General features: G+C 44.4%; 1 protein-coding gene and 1 long non-coding RNA gene across 13 annotated transcripts in view; one reads left to right on the top strand and one right to left on the bottom strand.

The window, feature by feature from the left end:
• LOC308184666 (homer protein homolog 1-like) overlaps window positions 1–24,639 on the bottom strand; it is a gene marked incomplete at its 5' end in the record, with an annotated part of 238,995 nt that overhangs the window by 92,376 nt on the left and 121,980 nt on the right. For 8 of the 9 annotated variants that reach the window (XR_013942774.1, XR_013942775.1, XM_080571965.1 and 5 more), the window contains 2 exons: window positions 1,747–1,839; window positions 6,132–6,263. Coding sequence is in view for 7 of the 9 variants with exons in the window: in XM_080571965.1 (XP_080428091.1) it covers window positions 1,747–1,839; window positions 6,132–6,263 (225 nt within the window). The remainder of the gene's footprint in view (window positions 1–1,746; window positions 1,840–6,131; window positions 6,264–24,639) is intronic. The other variant, XM_080571966.1, reaches the window with a different exon arrangement.
• The window catches only part of LOC308184674, a 169,368-nt gene that overhangs the window by 96,888 nt on the left and 47,841 nt on the right, over window positions 1–24,639 (top strand). The gene's annotated exons all lie outside the window — the stretch shown is intronic.

Here is a 24,639-nt window from a genome sequence, read left to right as displayed (position 1 = left end):
CCCATATCCCTCAAGATCACAAACTCAACCAGGGCATGGTCACTGCAGCCCAGTCTGCCTCCAGTCTTAACCTCTTCAATGAGTTAATCTGCATTGGTGAGCACCAGGTCCAGTAATGCTTCTGCTCTGGTTGGTTTGTCTAATACCTGGACCAGGAAGTTGCACTCCAGGAGTCTTCTCCCAGCCTCTATCGAGTAACTACAGGCCTGGCCGAAGTACTTTACTGCACATAAAGCCAAATGTATGCTAGGTTATAATACTGAAATACATATTTCTATTATTTATGTGTTTATTTATGGATTTTTTCAGAAATTCAGGGACAGTCAAGAAAACGAAAAGACAACCTTGTTTTTTTCTTGTTACGCTAGAGCAAGCAGCTTCCTTTTGATACCAAAAGCCAACCTAGCACTTTGGCAAAAATTCCTGCCAGGGAAAACAACATGAGATTGGTTCACTGTGTACATTTTTGTCCTTGTTCCACTGACTTCTCTTAGAAGGATGTAGCTTTCTAGTGGCAATAAACCTTTTCAGACAGCATGTTGTAAACTTCCTGCCATCCTTGTTCTATCAAAGATCAGAAGTATATCGTGGTGCAAAGCACACAAGAAATGCACTGATTCAATGCATAAAGATGCATTCCCTAGAAAAAAATTTTAAAAGAATCAGTTGTATTAATCCTACTCAACTCAGGAATCCCTGCTGAAGTTTTAAAACTGTTTCATCTTCTAAGAGCAAGATTTACCTTTGTCTTCACTATTGCTTAAAACAAATAGGCTAACTATAATAAACCCCCAGAACCTACATATGACTCTCATCTTCCTTCAACACACTTCACAGGTGAATACTACACAGTAGGAAACAAGTAGAAATAGTTTGCTGTTTTAAATTTGATTGTTTTTTGTTATGTTTCTTATATGAAGTCCTTTACAGTGCATCACCTTACGTTTCATAGATACAATAAGAAAAAACACAAAAGGTCTTTACTATAGATTTACTTATATAACTGATTGCCATCTTTGCTCATAACATTTTCTGGGGGAAAGCTCAAAGAAAGGAATGGGCAAAACAAAAGGCTAATTTTGTTCTAAAGCAAACACCTTTGACTCTTCTTTAATGTATGTTAAATGCATTCTTAGGATCATAGAATCAGAATATCCCGAGTTGGAAGAGACCCACAAGGATCATTGAGTCCAACTCCTGGCTCCACACAGGACCACACAGAAATCATACCATATGTCTGAGAGCATTGTCCAAAGCTTCATGAACTCCGACAGGTTTGGTGCCATGACCACTTTCCTGGGGAGCCTGTTCCAGTGCTCGACCACCCTCTCAGTGAAGAACCTTTTTCTGATATCCAGCCTGACCCTCCACTGTTGCAGCTTCAAGCCGTTCCCTCAGGTCCTGTCCCTGTTCACCAGAGAGAAGAGATCAGTGCTTCCCCCTCTGCTCCCCCTTGTGAGGAAGCTTTATACCACTATGAAGTCTCCCTTCAGCCTTCTCTTCTCTAAGCTGAACAAGCCAAGTGACCTCAGACACTCCTCATACATCTTCCCCTCTAGACCCTTCACAATCTTTGTTACCCTCTTAGATTTCTTGACACTTCTAGCTGACTGTTTTGAGGATTCAGGTTAACTGGGAAGTACCCTGTTCATTTTTAATACGTGTGTAAGAAACAATATGAATTCTTAAAACAGAAGGTAGCACAAAGCATGAAGTACTAGGCTTGAATCAGAGAATAAGACTCACTTGAGAGGGTGTACTTGTTAGCTCCATCTTTTCTTGGGATTTTTCCTTTGCTAGTCGTGCAGCTTCTTTGAATTCCTGAAATTTTTCTGCAAACTGAAAGTATATATGTTTAAAAAAAAGAGAGAAGGTGTGAAGTAGTTACACTACATGCAGAAAAAAATGCTGTACTTAACATTTTATGAAGTTAAATTGTCGGTAGAATTTTTAATTTTTTCTCCTTATTAGATACTCATTTAAGTGAGATACACAGTGACATACCTTTCAGTACCTTTCAGACATAATGTACTCTGTTTATGACAGGAAAATTATGATGCAGCAAAGTTTAACCTGTTGCTGATAGCATTTAAAACAAAACCAACACCTCAGATATGGTTAATTGTACTGGGTCTGGCTGGGATGGAGTTAACTTTCCCCACAGCAGAGTATATAATGCTGTGCTTTGCACTTGTAGCTATAACGGTGTTGATATCGCACCAATGTTTTGCCTATTGTTGAGCAGTGATTACATAGCATCAAAGCTGTCTCTCTAACCTCCCACCCCCAAAGGCCAGTAAGCTGGGGGTGGGCAAGAGGTGGGGAGGGGACATAGCTGGGACAGCTGACCTAAACTGACCAAAGGGATATTCCATACCATATGACATCATGCTTATTGGGGCCCTGCTTCCAGGAATTGGCTGGACATCATTTGCTGATAGGGAGTATAGATATTTTTTTCCTTTTGCTTCCATGCATGGCCTTTTCTTTTCTTTCTTTAAATTGCTTCTATCTCAAATCTGTAAGTTTCCCTCCATCCTATTTTCTCCCCCGCCTTCATCCTGCTGAGGAGGGGGAGTGAGAGAGCGTCTGTGTGGTGCTTAGCTGCCTACCAAGGTTAAACCAAAAAACAGTGATAAACTGCCTTACACAGCTGCTTTCATATTCAGGTTTTACTCTCTTCCTTACAATAAATGATCTGGTTCTGAAGCTTACTGTAGTCATTATTAGCCTAGAGACTTTAACAGGCTTCATTCTTTCATGATTGAAACAATACTAATTTCTTCCCAAATTTTAACTGCATTTATAATTTAAATGGCTAACTAAGAAAACAGCAGTGGGAATACTGAGTCAAGTTCATTTCTTGATGTATCCCCATTGACATCAATCAAGCTAAAGAACAGATTCATTGAACTGAACACTCACATATACTGAACACTAAATTCAAGAATTGTACATTCAACTGTGAAGTTTGTGAAGACTGATTTCTCTGCTACATATACCTCTTCTAGAAAATAGCTAAAGCAGCAGTTTTGAAATGCATGCAGCCTTGAGCTTGAGAAATTAAATCACTTTATTAAGAATTGGGCCTAAATTCTCTGGCTAGAGAAAAATTTGGCTTCATTGCTCTTAGCTTTACATTACACCAATTGCTATAGTAGCCAAGCATTTGTTTTTGCTAGCTACTGCTTTTATACAGAATATGACCTTATTATGGTCAACTAAAGACTAAAATGATTCTGCAAAAACTGGAAACTTCACCAACAGCTTCTAAATTTCTCCAGCAGCAGCAAAGATATTGTTTTGCACTGCGTGCATTTAGGAGGTATGAAGGCTACTTTTGTGTGACAAAATCTCAACTAATTTCAATTAGAACTTCACTTGCTATCCAAGATGTAAAAAAACTTATTGTCTTTAAACTTCTTCTCCTGGTAGGCTCTTAGTACTTAAGGAAGTATTATTTTTCTCCACCAGTATCCTATATTTCAGCTGTCAAGTTATTTAAAAGCATATGTTTCCTGAATATAGAAGGAAATAAAAGATATCGTGCTGAAACAGTAATCCAGCATCAAAAAAGGACTCAGAACAGATGATAAAATTGGCAACAGATCACCAGAACTAGATGATACTCATTTAAGACTTGTAGATAGACCTCAAATTCTCATGGGTAACCTATTATTTAGATTGACTTGAGGAGCAGAGGATTGGTAAGTGGAAAGCATGATGCTGAGGTTTGGAATAAATAGCTGAAGAAATACAAGGCAGAAAATATGATTTTCTGTATCAGAGTGGTAGAAACTGTAAAAAAGATATATAATGAATAGACAGAAAAACAGATAACATTCTGAGAAAGAGCCAATGATGCTAATGTAGAGGGATCTTTTACAAATTTACTACAATTCCTTGAGACAGTCAGGTGATAGATCATAGCAATATTTTGATATATAAGCCCTAAATAACAAAGATGAGATCTCATAGTATGAAAAGAAGGGTTCTCCGGGGGATTAATAATATAAGGAAAAGATGAAAAGTTGTGGAAGGAGAATACAAGGATCTCACAAGTACCTGTGATGGCACTTTTGGCATTTAGCATGCTCTTAAATTATTCAGAATAAATCAGGTTAACTAACTAAAGGGATAAGGCAGCAAACTTGAGAAGGAGCACTTCTTCCCATGCAGGGGAAGCACAGACTTACTTATATTCTAGCTGAGAAACTGGACTCAGCTTTCTCTGAATATTACGGAACATTCTGCTCCTCCTACTACAGCAGCAAGAGGGACTGTGCTAGGAAATCCCGATCCTGTGAAAGGAATACTCTTCAATGTAGGAATCATCATTTAGGTATCACTGACTTCTGCCTGATTCCTGATGGAACAATCTTGAGGTGAATTTGTGGTCTGACACTTTGAGAAAAGGTCTAATGAAGATAAAAAAATGTTTAATTATTTTTCTTTTATTCTGTTTGCATATAAAAAGTTGTTTACAGTGCTTTTATTCTTCAGTTGGATATTCTCACTTCTCAAATTCTCAGTCATACAGAATTGTCATACAGAACCACTGTTGCATGCTACCCTACTAATCAGTTAATGAAGACAAAGGCACATGAACCAAAAAGGAACAGTCCAAAAGTCAAACACTTAGTATAAGCTTTGGAAATCATCTGCTTGTTTAGAGCGATATAGCTAAGCAGACAATGATATGAGAATAAATAGTTTATTAGAAGACATTACTTTTATTCTCTCTGTCCTGATTATTTGCTTCATTAGCCTGTTGAAATCAGTCACACACTAGACTAAGTTTTTTTTGTGGTTGTAGGTTGTCTTTTGCTCCCTGGAACTTGAAATATTTCATTGGGGCCCAGAGACACTACTCCAAAACAAATTACATATAATAGTGTTGTTCACTTAGGGACTCTGATAAATCAAATACAGAAGAAAAAAAAAGTTCCAGAATCAAGTTTTAAGACAACTTCTAGAAGCAACTGGTTTCTGAATAAATACATTAATACAGTTTATTTGTCAGTACTATTGGTAACATTCAGTAGTACCTTGAGCACTAAATTACATTTCATGTCCTACAGTAGTAGGTGTGTCAAAAAGTGGTCTGGTGAATCTGATTACAATGCCAGTGCACAGAAGAGCTAGTAATCTGAGCAGACAGACAAGAGGAGATAGATATGATTTCTCTAAAGATACACAGCAGATTCACAGTTTCTAATTCAGCAACTCCTTTCACCTCTATGAATTTTAGTAGCAATTATCAGCAATTTTAACTCACATGAAAATCACAGTTTGATAATTAAGATATAATGCTATAGGAACGGTTTGCCCTGAGGATTCATCGCTATAATCTTCTGAAAAGATCTGTGGATTGATATTTTTCTCAACAGATTTGTGTATTCTTCACAAATCACAGCAATCTGAGTAACTGCTAATCAAACGTACTTTTGACAAATTATCTACTGTAGCTTTTCAGATTATTTTTATGACAGAAATATAAAGTTTTAAGTCAGAAATATAAAGTTTTAAGCCAAGGGTATATTAAAAACTCTTAGACATCAGTTTGAGGGCAGCTAAAGAATGGGATGCTTATCCTTGTATAGTGACAATTACTTTCTCAACAGGGTTGGTATGTGTGTTTGTGTGTGTGTTTGGGGGGTGGTAGTGTGGTTTTTTGTTTAGCAAAACATAGCAGAAAAGTTAAAGTGAATGTGGCTTAAGACAAAAATGCATCTGAAGACTCAACAACTTTTGTAGGTCTAAATACAGAAGAAACACTGAACTGTCTACTCCTTTAAATTGTCATGAAAAACTCTAATGAAAGAACAACTTTAAAAAGAGAAGCCTAGCAGATGAATAACTAAAAAGCATTAACAGCATACACTAGTTTAAATCTCCCTTCTTTCCTCAATCAGTTAAAAGAAAATTTGCAGGTATCACTGTTAAAAGCATATTGTGATCATACCTTATCTTGTCTTTTTATATTATAAGGATGGATACAGCCTTTTTTTCTTTTAATTATTATTATTTGTAAATAACGGTGGTGAGAATTGAGTCAAGATACAACCAGAAGGAAAAAAATATTCTTAAGCCACTTCACTGGTCACATGGTTTCCATTGGTCATACTTACTTTTGAAAGATGATGTTCAGATGAAAATCCCAAGCCATACACTGTATTCGCCCTGCTGTCTGCCCATTGGCCAAACTTCTGGGATGTTTTAGTAAATGTCATGTTGGGGGTGATAGTGCTATTTATTATTGCCTGAAAAAAAGTAATAATTGTAAAAAAAAAAAAAAGTTTTTGATTTTTTAAAGGCTACTCATAATCGAAACTGCCAATATTGTAGACAAATATCAGTGTGAGACAAACTGGGAACTAGAAAACAGTTTTCTTCTAATTCAATCACAGCTAAAATTCTGAAAGTATATATTAACATAAATTCTATAAAAGGAGTGGAGCAAAAGCTGGGAGGGGCACCTGTTCATAATAGATGCACTACTCCAAGTAAGGCCTCACAAGGGCAGAGGAGAGGGGGACAATCACCTCCCCCGACCTGCTGGCCATGCCTCTCTTGATGCAGCCCAGGATGCAGTTGGCCTTCTGAGATGCAAGCATGCACTCCTGGCTCATGTCAAGCTTTTCATCCACTAGAACCCCCAGGTCCTTCTCTGCAGGGCTGCTCTCAGTGAGTTCTTCTCCCAGTCTGTACTCATGCCTGGGATTGCCCTGACCCAGGTGCAGCACATTACACGTAGACCTGTTGAACCTCACTGGGTTCAAGTTGTCCCACTTCTCAAGCTTGTCCAGGTCCCTTTGGCTGGCATCCCTTCCTTCTCTTGTATCAACTGCACCACTCAGCTTGGAGCCATCTGCACATTTGCTGAGGGTACACTTGATCCCATTGTCTATGATGTTGATAAAGATATTAAACAGTACCAGTCCGAGGACAGACCCCTGAGGTACACCACTTGTCACTGGCCTCCACTTGGACGTAGAGCCATTGACCACTGCTCTCTGGGTGTGACCTTCAAGCCAACTCCTTATCCACTGAATGGTCCACCCATCAAATCCATCTATCTCCAATTTGGAGAGCAGGACGTCATGTGGTACCGTGTCAAAGGCCTTACAGAAGTCGGGGTAGATGACATTGGTTGGTCTTCCCTTATCGGACACGATTTGCCCTTGGTAAAGCCATGCTGGCTGTTTCCGATCACCTATTTGCCTTGCATGTGCAAGCCTTCTCTTTAGACTGAAGAGGCCCAGCTCCTTTCTGCACAGGAGAGATCATAGAATCATAGAATCCTTAAGGTTGGAAAAGACCTCTAAGGTCATCTGGTCCAACCATCCCACTAACACCAATATCAGTCACTAAACCATTTCCCTAAGCACCACATCTACCCTTTTTCACCCTTTCCTCCAGGGACTGTGACACCACCGCTTCGCTGGGTAACCTGTTCCAATGCCTAACCACTCTTTCTGAGAAGAAATTTCTCCTCATATCCAACCTGAACATCCACTGGCACAACTTGAGGCCACTCCTTCTTCCTAGTTATCTGGGAGAAGAGGCTTACACCTACCTTGCTATAACTTCCTTTCAGGTAGTTGTAGAGAGCGATGGGGTCTCCCCTGAGCTTCCTCTTCTCCAGACTAAACAACCCCAGTTCCCTCAGCTGCTCCTCATAGGACTTGTGTTCCAGACCCTTTACCAGCTTTGTAGACCTTCTCTGGACACACTCCGGGGCCTCAATGTCTTTCTTGTAGTGAGGGGCCCAAAAGTGAACATAGTACTTGAGGTGCAGCCTCACCAGAGCAGAGTACAGGGGGAAGATCGCCTCCCTGGTCCTGCTGGTTATACTATTCCTGATACAAGCCAGAATGCCGTTGGCCTTCTTGGCCACCTGGGTACACTGCCGGCTCATGTTCAGGAGAGCATCGACCAACACCCCCAGATCTCTTTCCTCTGCACAGCTTTCCAGCCACTCTGCTCCAAGCCTGTAGCACTGCATGGGGTTGTTGTGACCAAAGTGCAGGACCCGGCACTTAGCCACGTTGAACCTCATCCCACTGGCCTCTGCCCATTGATCCAGCCTGTCCAGGTCCCTCTGCAAGGCCTTCCTACCCTCCTCCAGCAGATTGACACTTCCCCCCAACTTGGTGTCATCTGAAAACTTCCTGAGGGTGCACTCAGTTCCCTGGTCCAAACCATCAATAAAGATATTAAAGAGGATGGGCTCCAACACCAACCCCTGGGGAACACTACCTGTGACTGGACGCCAGCTGGATTTCACTCCGTTCACCACCACTGTCTGGGCCTGGCCGTCCAGCCAGTTTTTAACCCAGCAAAGAGTGTACCTGTCCAAGCCATGGGCTTCCAGCTTCTCCAGGAGAATACTGTGGGAGACTGTGTCAAAGGCTTTGATGTAGTCTAGGTAGACTACGTCAACAGCCTTCCCTCATCCACCAGGCAGGTCACCTGGTCATAGAAGGAGATGAGGCTGGTCAGGCAGGACTTGCCTTTCATGGACCCATGCAGGCTGGGCCTGATCCCCTGGTTGTCTTGTATACGTTCATATTAGATGATATGCTGCTTCTACTAAAACCAGCTAAAGTTTTACAAAGGATTTCAACAGTATTTACATCATATTAAAGTTTTTCTAACATAGCCTAAATCTGTGATGTCCAGTTGAATTACAGGATAAAGTCTTATAATGACACCATTGGATTCCATTTAACTAAAAAAACTGACAGTTAATAAAGTTTATAACCAGCCTACATGAACAAGAAAGAACTAGCCATAAAACCAACGATTTGTATACTTGAAATGAAATGTAGGCATGTTTTCTCATGTGTCTGGTGCTATTAAGAGTTTAAGCCACATTTATTAAACAATTCACAGCCCTTTTCATAAAGCATTGGTTAGTAGGTGTGGGTTTACAAAGCAAGGTTTTGGTAGCGGGGGCGGGGGGGGGGCAGATAGGATTGTAGGGGTGGCCTCTGTGAGAAAATTCCAAAAGCTGCTCCTTGTTAGATAAGAGCCAGTTTCAGCCAGCTTCAAAAGGAACCCACCGCTGGCCAGAGATGAGCCAATAAGCAATGTTGGTTACACCTCTGTAGAAGCATATTTAAGGGAAAAAAACTGCTGCACAACAGCAGCTGGGAGATAGAGGCGTGAGAAACAGCCCTGAAGACACCAAGGTCAGTGAAGAAGGAGGGAGAGGAGATGCTCCAGGCGCTAGAGCAGAAGTTCCCCTGTGGCCTCTGGAGAGGACCATGGTGGAACAGGTTGTCTCCCTGTAGCCCATGGTGTACCACGGTGGAGCAGATTTCCACACTGCAGCCTGTGGAGGAGCCCACAGTGGAGCAGGTGTATCTGCCCTGAAGGAGGCAGCGGCCTGTGGAGAACCCCCACTGGGGTAGACTCCGGGCTGGACCTGTAGCCCGTGGAGAGGAGCCCATGCAGGAGCTGCCACCTTGTGGGATGCATGTTGGAGCAGTTTGTTCCTGACGGATGGACCATGTGGTATGGACCCAAATTAGAGCAGTTCTTGAAGAGCTGTTGCCTGTGAGAGGCCCACATAGGATCAGTTCAGGAAGGAATGCATCCTGTGGGAGGGACCCCACGTTGGAGCAGGGGAAGAGAGTGACCATGAAGGAGCAGTGGAGACAAAGTGTTACAGACTGACCGCAGCCCCCATTCTCCATTCCCCCGTGCCACTCGTGGGGGAGGACGTAGAAGAGGGTGGATGGGGGGAAGGTGTTTTGAGTTTTCTTTTAGTTTCTTACTGTTCTGGTCTGCTATTGAAGTGCAATAAATTATATTAATCTTCCCATGATGAGTCTGCTTTGCCCATGACGATAATTGTTGAGTGATCTCCCTGTCCTTATCTCAACCCTTGAGCCCTTTCCATCATATTTTCTCCCCCTTTCCCTTTGAGGCGGGGGACTGAGGGAGTGGTTATGGTGGAGTTCAGCAGCCCAGCAGGGTAAAACCACCACAAAGTGCTTTTTAATTCCCACGTGAAAAATTCTCTATAAAGAATGTCCGTAAAACTTCCCAGAAAATAGCATAAACTGGGAGCAGAACAATTTATGAAGAATCTTTCTTACATGTCAGTTACTGTGCTCCAAAGGATATTCTCAATATGGGTCCTAATGCAAATCTCTCAGTATAGAGTTAGGAATCTTTTGAACATCAGTGCACATGTGCCTTTTTGTGCTTCCATGAACCCATAATCCCTATCTTACCTCCAACAGTCCAAAGCCAGTGATTATTGAAGAATCCTAGAGGAACAAAATCCACAGGGTCTAAACTGACTTCTCTGGTGCAGATAAAGAAATCTTTTATTCTTTGATTAGCAGGAACTGGAATGGTGCATAGAGCATAACAGCATTTTCTCAGGATGGTGACGGGTGAGAAACTTCAACATCAGAGACCAAGTAATGCTCTCCCAAGCCTGATATAGAAGCCTGTACTATTTATGTGAGATGGCCTTCTTGATGGATATTAAAATGAGTAGTTAAGGAGTTACTTGGCATCCTTCGCTTCTTCTGAGATTTCAGTAGCACTGGAGCACAGCTACCATCAATATCAATTTTTCTCTGAATTTACAGCTGAGGGGTCAGCTAAGCCCACAAATAGCTTCCATGTATATATGCTGATTCTCAGATGAAGTGGGGGAGAGGAGTATTGCAGGAAGGTTCAGAAAAACATTGAGTACCACAAAAGGCAAGCTAAGATACTTCAGCACAAACAAATTTAACAAAACTGGCAGCTTCTACAGTAGTTTCAGGAGCTTCACTATGCTCACAAGTAATTGGAAGAGCAAATCTAGATGTAGCTGAGTATATCAAACAGGCAGTTCTCTCTCATAACCTTTGCCTCCAAATGCAAGTTTTGGCTGCTATTGTGGAAAAATACTGGAAAAATTTTGGAATCCCTGAAAGCTTATACTTGAATCAACAAGCCTCATCAGGTAAACAATTTGCTGTATGACTAAAGACTGGAGCATCTCCAGCATTAATTGTCCACAAAACTTCTCCAGTTTTAATATAGGAGAAATTAGTCAGTGAAGTCACTGGAAATTCAGAAATTATTCTTCCTTCTTTAGGCATAAAGTTTTGGGCCAAAATAAATTAAGTGGGCTAGCAATTGTATTATGGCCTCCAACTGATCTTATGGAAAACAGCTGTCTGTGCCACATAGGAGAGAAGAGAGAACATGAGACTATGGAGGTGGACTTCTTGGAAAGGAGGTATTCTGGAGCTCTGTTTTTCTTGTATGCTTCTTGTCAATTATTAGTGCCCTACCCCCAGAGCAGTTGATTCCAGGTGTACTGAATGCCCCTCCAAGTGAAAGCAAACTGTGGCCTGCACTCTGCTGCCAAAGGGATTAAGAAAAAGGCATTAGTGATATCAATTGTGGCATACCACTTGGCTGCCTTTGACTCCAGTTCGTATTGAAGTTCTAGCATTTCTGGCACAGCAGCACTCAGTGGTGGCATGACCATTCAGGCCACAACAGTCCACTGTTAGTCTCCACTCACCATTAGGCTTTTGCACTGGCTATATGGGACTATTAAAGGGTGAATGAATCTTGCTGATCACTCCTTGGCTCCAGTTGACAAATCATCTTATGGATGGGAATCAGGGAGTCTCTGTTGGTGTGATATTACCACCAGTGCACTGTTGTGGTAGCAATCAGCACCTGCTGTTCTTCGACCCTCAACAACCCCACAACAGAAGGGCCCTCCGAGAGACCAGGCAATGTAGACAACTGTTTAGTGTCCTCCATCTCCAAAGCGGCTACACCAAAACCCCACCCTCGTGGGTCCTTGAAGTACCTACCCTCTGCTGAGCTAGTCTGTGCAAAGGATGCACAGAGCCTCTGGGCCAGTCACAATGGGGTGCTTTTGCCACATTCCCAGTTAGGCTCACTTCAGCCTCCAATACAGTTAGCTGTTGGGATCCCCCTGTCACTCCAGAGATAGAGATGAGTTCTGCCCCTTTGTAGCCTGATGGCATTACAGTACACTGTGCACTGGTGTCCTTTAGAGCCTTGTACTCCTGTGGGTCTGATGTGTCAGGCCATTGAATCCACACAGTCCAATAAACTCCATTGTCCTTTTCCTCCCCCTGGCTGGAGGCAGGGCTCCTCTAGTCCTGGTCTTATTATTCATTGCTCTGTCTGGTGTACCGCCTGCTGGAAACTGGAGTATGTTAAGATAAGCAGATAAGGGGACATTGGAAGGTCCCACTGTCCCAAAATAAGGAGGATGGCTAAGAAAAACAAGACAAGAAGCTGTGGAATCAACAAGAACAGCAAGCCACAAAATCATGGGCCCTTCCAGTTCCAAAAAAAAAGGAGAAATTAAAGGTTGGTCAAATAAAACTGTACATACAGGGCATAGTAACAAGCATCAGGTAGGTTTTGAACCTGTAGTACTCAGCCAATGAGGAAATGGGAGGAATCAAGCATTGAGTAATAGGGGATATAGGGCTATGGCACACTTCTGCTGAATGTTCCTGCTTGCAGGACGCCTGCCATTGCAATTGTGAATAAATAAGCTTCACAAGAGACCCTGTCTTAAAAAAATATTGGGATATTTCTCACAATTTGGAGGCTCGTCCAGGATATTGTTGCCTGCCGGAGGTTTCTTGCCACAGCAGACAGTAAAGGTGCACCCCGCTGATTTCAGCGGTCCTGTTGGAGGTGGTGGGGTATCTCGGGATGGCTAACAATAACTGAGACTGCTGTGCTGAAGACGGGCTCTGTGAAGCATTAGGGGAAAACGTAGGCACAATTATTGAAATAGACCCAGTAATTCCATGTATGGACCAAGGTAAGAAAGCTGATTACAGTATTGCCCCGGGGGTTGGGGAGACTCTTCTGTGGGGTGTGACTGAGATGCAATTTCTAGTGTGAAGCAAGTGGGGAGTCCTGATCCGTGGTTCTGCGGTCCCATGAAATAAAAGAGTGAAAGAGATTCTCAGGAAATTAGAGAGCCTATACGGTGTACGGTACAGTACAGTGCTCAGCAGTACAACCCCCATCTTCCCTTATCCTAGATACAGGTGTGTGGTACCCCTGTGAACAGTAAAGTTGTGCCTAAAGATAGTCTTTTGAGAAGGATGGTAAGGAATTGAAAAAACAACCCTAGGACCAGGGATAAAGATAAGAAAACAATGGTTAGATGCTGTGTAGTTGTGTGGCCTAAAGAGCCAATAAAAAGAACTTCAGTATTTTGGCCAAAATACAGGTCCGATGAAGATTGGGTTTGTAAGGCTTTGAATTTATATGTAAACAATAAGACTCCTTTTTCAGAGGAGGAGTCAAGTTATGACCCAGAATTTGAAGAAATCTAAAGGATGATTAAGGGACAATTTAATCAGGAAGACCATTTTGTAAGGAAATATCTGATACATATGCCCTTGAATGTGCTACTAATCAAATAGGCTGGAAAATGAGGATAGAGTATTATAATGTTGTGAGAAACAAACTTGTGTTCTTGCAGTTGAATGTGTTTTTGCAGTGGAAAATTCCACTAACCTTGCATATTAACAAGTGATTGTGCAGGCATAACCCTGGGGAGTATGCTAAACAGATAAGGGGAAGGTCCCACTGTCCCAAAATAAGGAGGATAGCTAAGAAAAACAAGACGAGCAGTGTGAATTCAGTCAAAACAAAAAATCACGGGCCCTCCAGTCATGAGAGAAGGAGGAAAAGGAAAAAATAACGGTTAATGGTCAAATAAAATTGTAAATATATGATATACTAATAAGTGTTGAATAGTTTGTGAACCTGTAGTACTCAGCCAATGAGGAAATGGGAGGAATCAAGTGTTGGGTAATCCCAGAATTAGAGGAAATGATAAAAAGAAAATGATTAAATATTGTGTATTAATCTGGACAAAGGAATCAATTAAGGAAACATCAATATTTTGGCCAAAATACAGGTCTGATGAAAATTCAGGCTTTAAATTTATATGTAAACAATAAGACTCCTTTTTCAGAGGAGTCAAGTTATGCTGCTTGCTGGATGCAGGGGGTAAGTCATTTTTATTGAAAAGGGATCAGGACCAGGAGAAAGAGGAGTCAGAGGGAAGGACGGGTCGATGGGAACCCTTGGATAATTTACCCCCTTCCTGTAATCCTAATATTGCACCGGCGGCAGCAGCAGTTGCTCCAGGAAGGGAGCCAGGGACTGCAATTAACTCTTTGCCTAGAGAAGGAGTGCACTGTAGGCTCTGGCAAGAATTAGAACAATCTAGAAGAGATACTGAGAAATTCCCCTTCCCTGATACTAACAGTACTAACACTCCTATGTATCCTCTTAGGGAGGTCCCAGTGGGACAAGGACAAATAGGTTATGTGAACTCCCCCTTACCAATGGGGAAGTTAGGAATTTTAAGAAGGGAATGAAGTCTTTAAATGAGGACCCTAGAACAGTTAGATCAGTTTCTAGGGCATAATTTGTATTCCTTGGGGGGAACTGATGTCAGTCTTGAGTCCCTGAAGAAGGACTCTTTACTCAGGTAAATAATGATAGGACAAGGGGGAACGGTTTTAAAATAAAAGAGGATAGATGTAGACTAGACTTAAGAGGAAATTATTCACTTTAAGGATAATGAGGCACTAGAAGAGGTTGCCAAGAGCAGTTATGGATGCCCCATCCCTGGAGGTGTTCAAGGCCAGGCTGGATAGGGCCTTGGCCAACCATGATCTAGTGGGTGGCATCTCTGTCTACTGCAGGGGGAGTGGAGTTAGATGATCTTTAAGGTCCCTCCAACCCAAGCCATTCTATGTGTCTATGATTTTATGATTTGTTATTCACTGGAGAAGAGCAGGGAATGATGAGGTGGGCAGCTATGCAAGAATGGGAAAGAACCAACCCCCCAGGACCGGGAGTAATTCCAATAGAGCAGAAATATCAGCTTGCTGACCCCAACTGGGTTAATAACAACCCACAACACAGAAATCATATGAGAGACTTGAGGGATATAATAGTAATGGGAATTAGGGAAGCGGTACCAATGTCCTAGAATTTTATCAAGGCGTTTGAAATCCAACAGCAAAAGGATGAATCCCCTAGCAACTTTCTGGAAAGACTTAGGGACAGAATGATAAAGTACTTGGGGATGAATTCTGAGGACCCAGTAGCCCAAGGGCTTTTGAAAGTACACTATGTGACTAAAGTGTATCTGGATATAGAAAAAAGGCTCCAGAAGGTGGAAGGATGGAGCGCACAGTCACTGGAGACCCTCCTGCAGGAGGCCAAAAAGGTGTATGTAAGGAGGGGAGACAAGAAGGAAAAGCAGAGAGGTCTAATGGTCTCCATAGTGGGCCAGGTAGTGAGGCAGAGAGTTGGAGACAGAGGAATAAAACTTTCAGGGGAAGTTGGACATAGGATGGAAGGGAGAAGAAGAGAGACGAAGGAATGACAAACGGAGAAAGCTACCTGTGTTGCAACATAAATCCTAGCAGGGACAAGCTTTAAGAAGATATTTTAAGTGTGGCTGGGCCGGTCACTTCAAATGGGAGTGTCCAGAGTGGAAGAAGGAGGAGAGATTGTTTGCTGTTATAAATTCAGAATAGGGGAGTGCCTGGTTTCAGTTAGGACAGAGTTAATTTTCTCAGTAGCTGGTAGGGTGCTATGTTTTGGATTAGAATGAGAAGGGTGCTGATAACATGCTGATGTTTTAATTGTTGCAGAGCAGTGCTTACACTAAGCCAAGGACTTTCCAGCTTCTCGCTCTGTCCTGCCAGCGAGCAGGCTGGGGTTGCATCAGGAGCTGGGAGGGGACAGACCCAGGACAGCTGACCCAAACTGGCAAAAGGGGTATTCCACACCATCTGACGTCATGCTGAACAATTAATACGGGGTGGCTAGCCGGGGTGGGGGGGCCGGCTGCTCGGGGATAGGCTGGGCATCGGTCAGCGGGTGGTGAGCAATTGCAATTGTGCATCACTTGTTTGGTACACATTATTAGTAGTAGTACTATTATCAATATTATTATTATTATTATTATTTTCCTGTCTTAATAAACTGTGTTTATCTCAACTCACAGGCTTCACTTTCCCGTTTCTCTCCCCCATCCCAGAGAGGGAGGGGGGAGGGTGAGCGAACGGCTGTGTGGTGTTTAGCTGCCGACCGGGTTAAACCACAACAGGGAGGCACGGCTTCTCAGAAAGCTGGTCCCATGGAGAGCCCTTGATAAATATAGTGATGAGACACAATGAAGAATTGTCCTGGTTTTGGCAAGGATAGAGTTAATTTTCCTCCTAGTAGCTGGTATGGTGCTGTACTTTGGCTTTGGATTTAGGACGAGAATAATGTTGATAACATGCTGATGTTTTAGTTGCTGCAGATCTGTGCTTACACTAAGCCAAGGACTTTTCAGCTTCTTGCTCTCTCCTGCCAGTGAGCAGGCTGAGGTTGTATCAGGAGCTGTGAGGGGACAGAACCGGGACAGTTGACCCAAACTTACTATTATTATTTTTTCTTTCCTGTCCTAATAAACTGTCTTCATCTCAACCCACAAGCTTTCACTTTTTTTTCTCAGTTCTTTCCCCCATCCCATGGCAGGGAGGAAAGGGTGAGCGAACAGCTGGGTGGTGCTTAGCTGCCAACCGGGTTAAAACACAACAGTCCTTTTGGCACCCAGCGTGGGGCACCAGAAAGGACTGTGGGGGTTTTATTCAGGTGAGCAGCTGAACTCCACCACAACCTCTCTCAGACTCTCTCTCCTCAAAAGGAAAGGGGGAAAAAATGCGATAAAAAGGGCTCAAGGGCTGAGATAAGGACAGGGAGATCACTCTGCAATTATTGTCCCTAGGGTTGTGGAGCTGGGGATACAGAGGATCTGAGGCCTGCTACACTCCAACCAAAAAAAAAATATTGGCAGCATATGAAGGAGTTCGATTGGCTTTGTAAGTGGTTGGTACAGAAGCACAGCTCCTCCTGGCACCCTGAGTGCCGGTACTGGGCTGCATGTTCAAAGGAAGGATCCCCTCTACACATCATGCAGCTGATGCTACATGGATTAAGTGGGTTCTGCTGATAACTCAACGGGCTCCAATAGGAAACCCCAGTCGCCCAGGAATCTTGGAAGTGATTATGGACTGGCCAGAAGGCAAATATTTTGGGATCTCACCAGAGGAGGAGGTGGTCCATGCTGAAGAAGCCCCACTGTACAACAAGCTACCAGAAAATGAGAAGAAATATGCCTTGTTCACTGATGGGTCCTGTTGTATTGTGGGAAAGCATCAGAGGTGGAAGGCTGCTGTATGGAATCCTACACACCAAGTTGCAGAAGCTGCTGCGGGAGAAGGTGAATCCAGTCAGTTTGCAGAAGTGAAAGCCATCCAGCTGGCTTTAGATATTGCTGAACGAGAAAAATGGCCAGTTCTCTATCTCTGTGGTGGTTTTACTCAGGTGGACAGCAGAGCTCCACCTCAGCTGCTCTCTCACTCCCCCTCCTCAAAGGGAAAGGGGGAGAAAATATGATGCAAAGGGCCCAAGGGTTGAGATAAGGATGTGGAGATCACTCAGTAGTTATCGTCACTCTCTACTTCCCATCAACGAGCAATGTTCGGCCACATCCTCGGAAGCAGGGCCTCAATACTCGTAGCGGATGTTCGGAAGGACAGATGCTTCCACAATGACAGCCCCCCCCTTTCTTTCCCCTTTCCTACCTTTTAATGATGAGTGTGAAATATGGTATGGAATATCCCTTTGGTTGGTTTAGGTCAGCTGCCCTTGCGCTGTCCTCTCCCCATCTCTTGATGTGAGAAACTAAGTTGTGTTTTTGCAGTAGAACATGTTTTTGAAGTAGAATGTGTTCCTGCAGTAGAAAGCTAACCTTCTGTATTCAGAGGTAGTTGTGTAGTCATAATAAGGAGAAATGCTAAGTACATAAGTGGACAGTAGAAGGCCTCACTGTTCCAAAATAAGGTAGAAGCTTGAGAAAAACAGGATGAGCAGTGTGAGAACAGTAAAAAAAACAAAGATCACAAGTTTTCTAAACATAAGAAAAGAGAAAAAAAAAGGGAAAAAGGAGAAATTAAAGGGTTGATTAAAAAAAAAATTGTACATATATGGTATAGAGGAGCGTCGAGTAGCTTGTGAACCTGTAGTACTCAGCCAATGAGGAAACAGGGGAGGTGATCAGGCGTCGGGTAATAGGGAATAAAAGGTTATGATTTGTTTAGTAAAATGCGCTCCTAATGGGCAGGACGCCTGCCATTGCAATCGCGAATAAAATAGCTTCACAGAAAATCCTGTCTGAAGAAAATTATTGAGATTTTTTTCTCACATTGCCCACTCCCAGCCTGCTGGATTTTGGTGGGTTGGGGTGAGTCCTGATGCCAGAATTGCACAGCAATAGACAAAACACTGCTGTGATACCAGTGTTGTTCTAGCTACAAGTGCAGAGCACAACACTGTACGGGGCTGCTGCAGGGAAAGTTAACTCCATCCCAGCCAGACCCACCACAATACTGATCCATGGTAGCAAATTCCCTGTGGGGGTGGTTACAGCAATGGAAGCAGAACAACTGGCAAGGCAGAGGCAAACCCATCTGGGCTGCTGCATTGTGGCAAGATATTGCTGCCCGGGTAGAGAACCTGGTTGTAAAGGTACGCCATGTAGATAGATGCTCACATGTACCCAAGAATCGGGCCACTGAAGAATACTGAAACAACCAGCAGGTGGATCAGGCTGCTAAGACTGAAGTGGCTCAGGTGGACCTGGACTGGCAACATAAAGGTGAATTATTTACAGCTCAATGGGCCAATGAAATCTCAGGCCATTGAGGCAGAGATGCAACATACAGATGGGCTCGTGATGAAGAGGTGGACCTGACCATGGACACTATTGCACAGGCTATCCATGACTGGGAAACATGTGCTGCAATCAAGCAAGCCAAGCAGTGAAAGCCTCTTTGGTATGGAGGATGATGGCTGAAATGTTAGTATGGGGAGGCCTGGCAGATTGATTACATCACACTCCCTCAAACCCGCCACGGCAGGCGCCACGTACTTACAATGGTGGAAGCAACCACCGGATGGCTGGGAACATATCCTGTGCCCCATGCCACCGCCCGGAACACTCTCCTGGGCCTTGAAAAGCAAGTCCTATGGCGACATGGCACCCCAGAGAGAATTGAGTCAGACAACGGGACTCATTTCCGAAACAACCTTATAGACACTTGGGCCAAAGAACATGGTATTGAGTGGGTGTATCACATCCCCTATCATGCACCAGCCTCTGGGAAAGTTGAGCGATACAATGGACTGTTGAAGACTACACTGAAGGCAATGGGTGCTGGGACATTCAAACATTGGGATACGCATTTGGCAAAGGCTACCTGGTTAGTCAACAATAGGGGAATCTGCCAACCAAGCTGGACCTGCCCAATCAAATCTGTTACGCACTGTAGAAGGAGACATAGTTCCTGTAGTGCATGTAAGAAATGTGCTGGTAAGACAGTCTGGGCTACTCCTGCCTCAGGCAAAGGCAAACCCATTCGTGGGATTGCTTTTCCCCAGGGACGTGGGTGGACTTGGTGGGTAATGCAGAAGAATGGGGAGGTCCGGTGTGTACCTCAAGGGGATTTAATACTGGGTGAGAATAGCCCATGAGCTGAATTGTATTATGTTCATTACTTTATAATACTGTATGTCATCACTACCATGATTGCTGTATGTCAGTGTCCTATTAACGGTGTCATAGTAACAGTCACATGTCATGACGAATGAATTATGATAGAATTTGACAAGCACAGCGGAGTGATGGAACCAGAACGGGCTTCAGCGTGCTATGATCCAACATCACACACCATCTCTTCTGCCCTGAAAGACAGTTGTGACAGATAGAGCCTGAAGTCAGTCATGGACTAAACGAACTCAGTGGACATTTTATATACATATATGAAAGGTGGTGATTAGTTGGATTGTTTTGTAAATTGTGTAACCGAGCATCACATAAATGGTATGGAATAAGGGGTGGATATTGTCCTGGTTTCCACTATGATAGAGTTAGTTTTCCTCCTGGTAGCTGGTAGGGTGCTGCGTTTGGGTTTTAGGATGAGAATAATGTTGATAACACGCTGATGTTTTAATTATTGCAGAGCAGTGCTTACACTAAGCCAAGGACTTTCCAGCTTCTCGCACTGTCCTGCCAGCGGGCAGGCTGGGGGTGCAGCAGGATCTGGGAGGGGACAGACCCAGGACAGCTGACCCAAGCTGGCCAAAGGGGTATTCCATACCATCTGACGTCATGCTGAACAATTAATACGGGGTGGCTGGCCAGAGTGGGGGGACCGGCTGCTCGGGGATAGGCTGGGCATCGGGCATCGGGTGGTGAGCAATAGCATTGTGCATCACTTGTTTTGTACAAATTATTATTATTATTAATATTAATATTTCTTTTCTGTCCTAATAAACCATCTCTATCTCAACCCACAGGCTTCATTTTTTTCCTGATTATCTCTCCCATCCCACTGAGGGGGGGGAAGGGTGAGTGAACGTCTGTGTGGTGCTTAGCTGCCGGCCATGTTAAACCACAACAAGAAGAAGTTGTGTTTCTAGTAGGTACTGGGGCAGATAGGTCTTTGCTGGCCCATAAACTGTCATGGCTTAAATGAACTAATGAAACCCTTAAGGTCACAGGAGTAGAAGGGGGTGGGATAACAGTGCAACTTTTGGGGGACACCGAGCTGAGACTTGGGGATAAAATGATCACTGGGTAATTGTCTACACCTGAAGCCGGGACTAACTTGTTAAGAAGGGATTTGATGATGAAATAGGGCATTCATATAGGAAGTTGGCAGACTGGAATAACTGTGTCAGTGAAGTTATTGTCAGAGGTTGTTGAAAAAGAGAGGGACCCCATGGTATGGGTCAAGGAAGGAAATAAAAAAAATGTCATCTCCCACGACATCCTGGTAGCAAAGCTGAGAAAGTGTGGGATAGATGAGTGGACAGTAAGGTGGGTTGAGAACTGGCTGACTGGCCGAGCTCAGAGGGTGGTGATCGGTGGTGCAGAGTCCGGCTGGAGACCTGTGACTAGCGGTGCTCCCCAGGGATCGGTGCTGAGTCCGGTCTTGTTCAGCATTTCATCGACGACCTTGATGAGGAAATAGTGTCCACCCTCAGCAAGTACGCCGATGATACAAAGCTGGGAGGAGTGGCCAACACGCCAGAAGGCTGTGCTACCATTCAGCGAGACCTGGACAGGCTGGAGAGCTGGGCAGGAAGAAACCAAGTGAGGTTTAATAACAGCAAGTGTAGAGTCCTGCACCTGGGAAGGAGCAACCGGATGTATCAGTACAGGCTGGGGGACGACCTGCTGGAGAGGAGCTCTGAGGAGAAGGACCTGGGGGTCCTGGTGGACGACAGGTTGACCATGAGCCAGCAGTGTGCCCTCGTGGCCAAGAGGGCCAATGGGATCCTGGCGTGCATTAAAAGGAGCGTGGCCAGCAGGTCAAGGGGGGTGATCCTCCCCCTCTACTCCGCCCTGGTCAGGCCTCACCTGGAGTACTGTGTCCAGTTCTGGGCTCCCCGGTACAAAAAAGACAGGGATCTCCTGGAAAGAGTCCAGCGGAGGGCCACAAAGATGCTACAGGGCCTGGAGCATCTTCCCTATGAGGAAAGGCTGAGAGACCTGGGTCTGTTCAGCCTTGAGAAGACTGAGAGGGGATCTTATCAATGCTTATAAATACAGAATCACAGAATCACAGAATCGTCTAGGTTGGAAGAGACCTCCAAGATCATCTAGTCCAACCTCTGCCCTAACACTAACAAGTCCTCCACTAAACCATATCACTAAGGGCTACATCTAAACGTCTTTTAAAGACCTCCAGGGATGGCGACTCAACCACCTCCCTGGGCAGTCCATTCCAATGCCTAACAACCCTTTCAGTAAAGAAGTTCTTCCTAACATCCAACCTAAACCTCCCCTGGCGCAACTATAGCCCATTCCCCCTCGTCCTGTCACCAGGCACGTGGGAGAACAGACCAACCCCCACCTCTCTACAGCCTCCTTTAAGGTACCTATAGAGAGCGATGAGGTCTCCCCTGAGCCTCCTCTTCTCCAGGCTAAACAACCCCAGCTCCCTCAGCTGCTCCTCGTAAGACTTGTTCTCCAAGTCTTAAGTGTGGGAGACAAAGTGATATGGCCAACCACTTTTCAGTGGTCTGTGGGGACAGGACAAGGGGCAATGGCCACAAAACGGGTCACAGGAAGTTCTGCACCAATATGTGAAATAATTTCTTCATGGTAAGGGTGACGGAGCACTGGAACAGGCTGCCCAGGGAGGCTGTGGAGTCTCCTTCTCTGGAGATATTCAAGGCCCGCCTGGACGCCTACCTGGGCAACCTGCTCTAGGGAACCTGCTTTGGCAGGGCGGTTGGACCTGATGATCTCTGGAGGTCCCTTCCAACCCCTTCAATTCTGTGATTCTGTGTTTCTGTGAAATAGAGAAGGGATTAATACCCGTCCCCTGAAGACAGGTATGTGGGAAGAATATGAGGCAATAAAGCAGAAGTAATACCCTATCTCATTTGAAGGATAAATTTTTCTTAAATCAGTGATAAAAGGGCTGATTAAAGATGTGTTATATGAGCCATGCATGTCTCCCTTTAACACTCCTATCCTGCGAGTAAGTACAGCTGATAGTTCTTACCAATTGGTACAGGATCTACTATGAAAGATCAATGAGTGCAGAAGCAGCATCCTGTGGTTCCAAATCCAGACACTCTGATGAGCAAGATCCCACGTGAGCATAAGTGGTTCAGTGTGATAGATTTAAAAGATGCCTTCTGGGCCTGTCTACTGGACTCCGAGAGCAAAGATGCATTCGCCTTCGAGTGGGAAGACCCTGAAACAGGGCAGAAGCAAAAATACAGATGAACAGTTTTACCTCAGGGGTTTACAGAGTCACCAAATTTATTTGGGCAAGTTCCAGAGCAGATTTTAGAGCAATTCCAAACTCCAGAGGGGGTGTTACTGTTACAATATGTAGACGAGCTTTTATTGTCAGGACCGGAGAAATATTAACTGTTTTACATCAAGGGAGTCATTGGGGAGTTCAAGGAATGTGTGACACTGCTACAGAAATATGTATGTATAGGAATACATATACTCTGGCTAAAAAAAGTATGCAGGAGTTGTGTAGTATGTGAAAAGATAAGTAGGAGAATTTTCAGAAGTCAGCCTAAAGAGGGGCGAGAACCAGGAATTCAACGCTTCCAAAGTGTACAGGTAGATTTTACAGAACTCCCTAGAATAGGTAGATTTAAATACTTATTAGTGTTGGTCTACCACTTCTCAGGGTGAGTGGAAGCTTTCCCTTCAGTATCTGCTACTGCGAGCTTGGTAGCTAAGGTAATTCTAGAACAGATAATTCTCAGGAATGGAATCGTTGAAAATATTGACTCTGATCAAGGAAGTCACTTTACATCACAGATATTGAAAGGGCTAATGCGGACTCCAGGAATTAAATGGGAATTTCACACTCCTTGGCATCCTTCCTCTTCTGGAAGGGTGCTGCGGATCAGACAGTAAAGAAGCAATTAAGTTAGTTCTGGAAACTCATCTCCTCTGGACAAAGTGCTTACCTCTGGCACTTCTCCGAACAGCACCAAGAAAAGATGTGGGAGTTTCACCATATGAAATGCTCTTTGGGTTGCTGTACTTGGGCAAAGGGAATGAATTACCTCAGTTCAAGACAAAAGATGCTTTTCTTAAAAACTATATACTTGGGCTGTTGTCCTCTTTGTCATCTCTCAGGACCTGTGGATTGTTAGCTCAGACCCCACTCTTGGAAGTCCGATCCATCCATTCCGAGCAGGAGATTGGGTTCTGATACGAACGTAGAGGGAATCAAAGCTAAAACCCGAGTGGTACGGACCATTCCAAGTACTCCTGACTACTGAGAGGGCAGTAAGAACAGCTTACTCTGCCTCTTGTACAGCTGCTCTGCCTCGTTGCACCTAGAATTCACCATGGTGGGCACCCGTCGCAGCGGCCAGGTCGAGGCGGCAACCCAAACGGAGGAGATGCTGCCTCTCTGGGTTCATGTGGGCACTCAGGTAGATCCCCTGAGGGGGGAAGTAGCAGTCCAGACAGGTGACTGCAGGGAGCTCCGGAATGTGGAGGCCCCCCAGGTACTGAGGGAAGAGAGGGCTGTCATGGGTGCAGGTGTGCCTTGCTCAAGGAACTCCTCGAGCAGGTGGCTGGGCTGCAGCAAGAAATCCGCAGCCTGAGGGATTCCTGGGAGTCTCTGAGGGTGACAAACAGGAGGTGTCAACCTGACCCTACTGATGCCCAGCAGCCCCCTCCTAAGTCCCTGCAAGGGGTAGAAGCTGACCCAGCTGATCACATGCAGTACAGAGGGCTTGACCGCCCACAAGAGAAAAGGGGCTGGACCCTTGTCTCAGCTCGAAGCAGAAAGAGACGTTTGCCCCCGACACCCACGGTGCCGCCAACCCCCACGGTGTCCCTGGGTAATAGACTCAAGGCTCTCAGGCAGGAAAAGGAAGAGGTTGAGGGTCTGGACAGTAGTCCAAACCCGGGAAGCAACCTGGAGAAGCGTGTCAAGATTGGGGGAAGTATTGAGCATAGGGATCGGGGCCGGA

This window comes from Anser brachyrhynchus, assembly GCF_964034855.1.
Source record: "Anser brachyrhynchus genome assembly, chromosome: W".
Taxonomy (NCBI): Eukaryota; Metazoa; Chordata; class Aves; order Anseriformes; family Anatidae; genus Anser; species Anser brachyrhynchus.
Note: the sequence above shows the minus strand (reverse complement) of the source record. Positions and strands in the feature narration are given on the sequence as shown.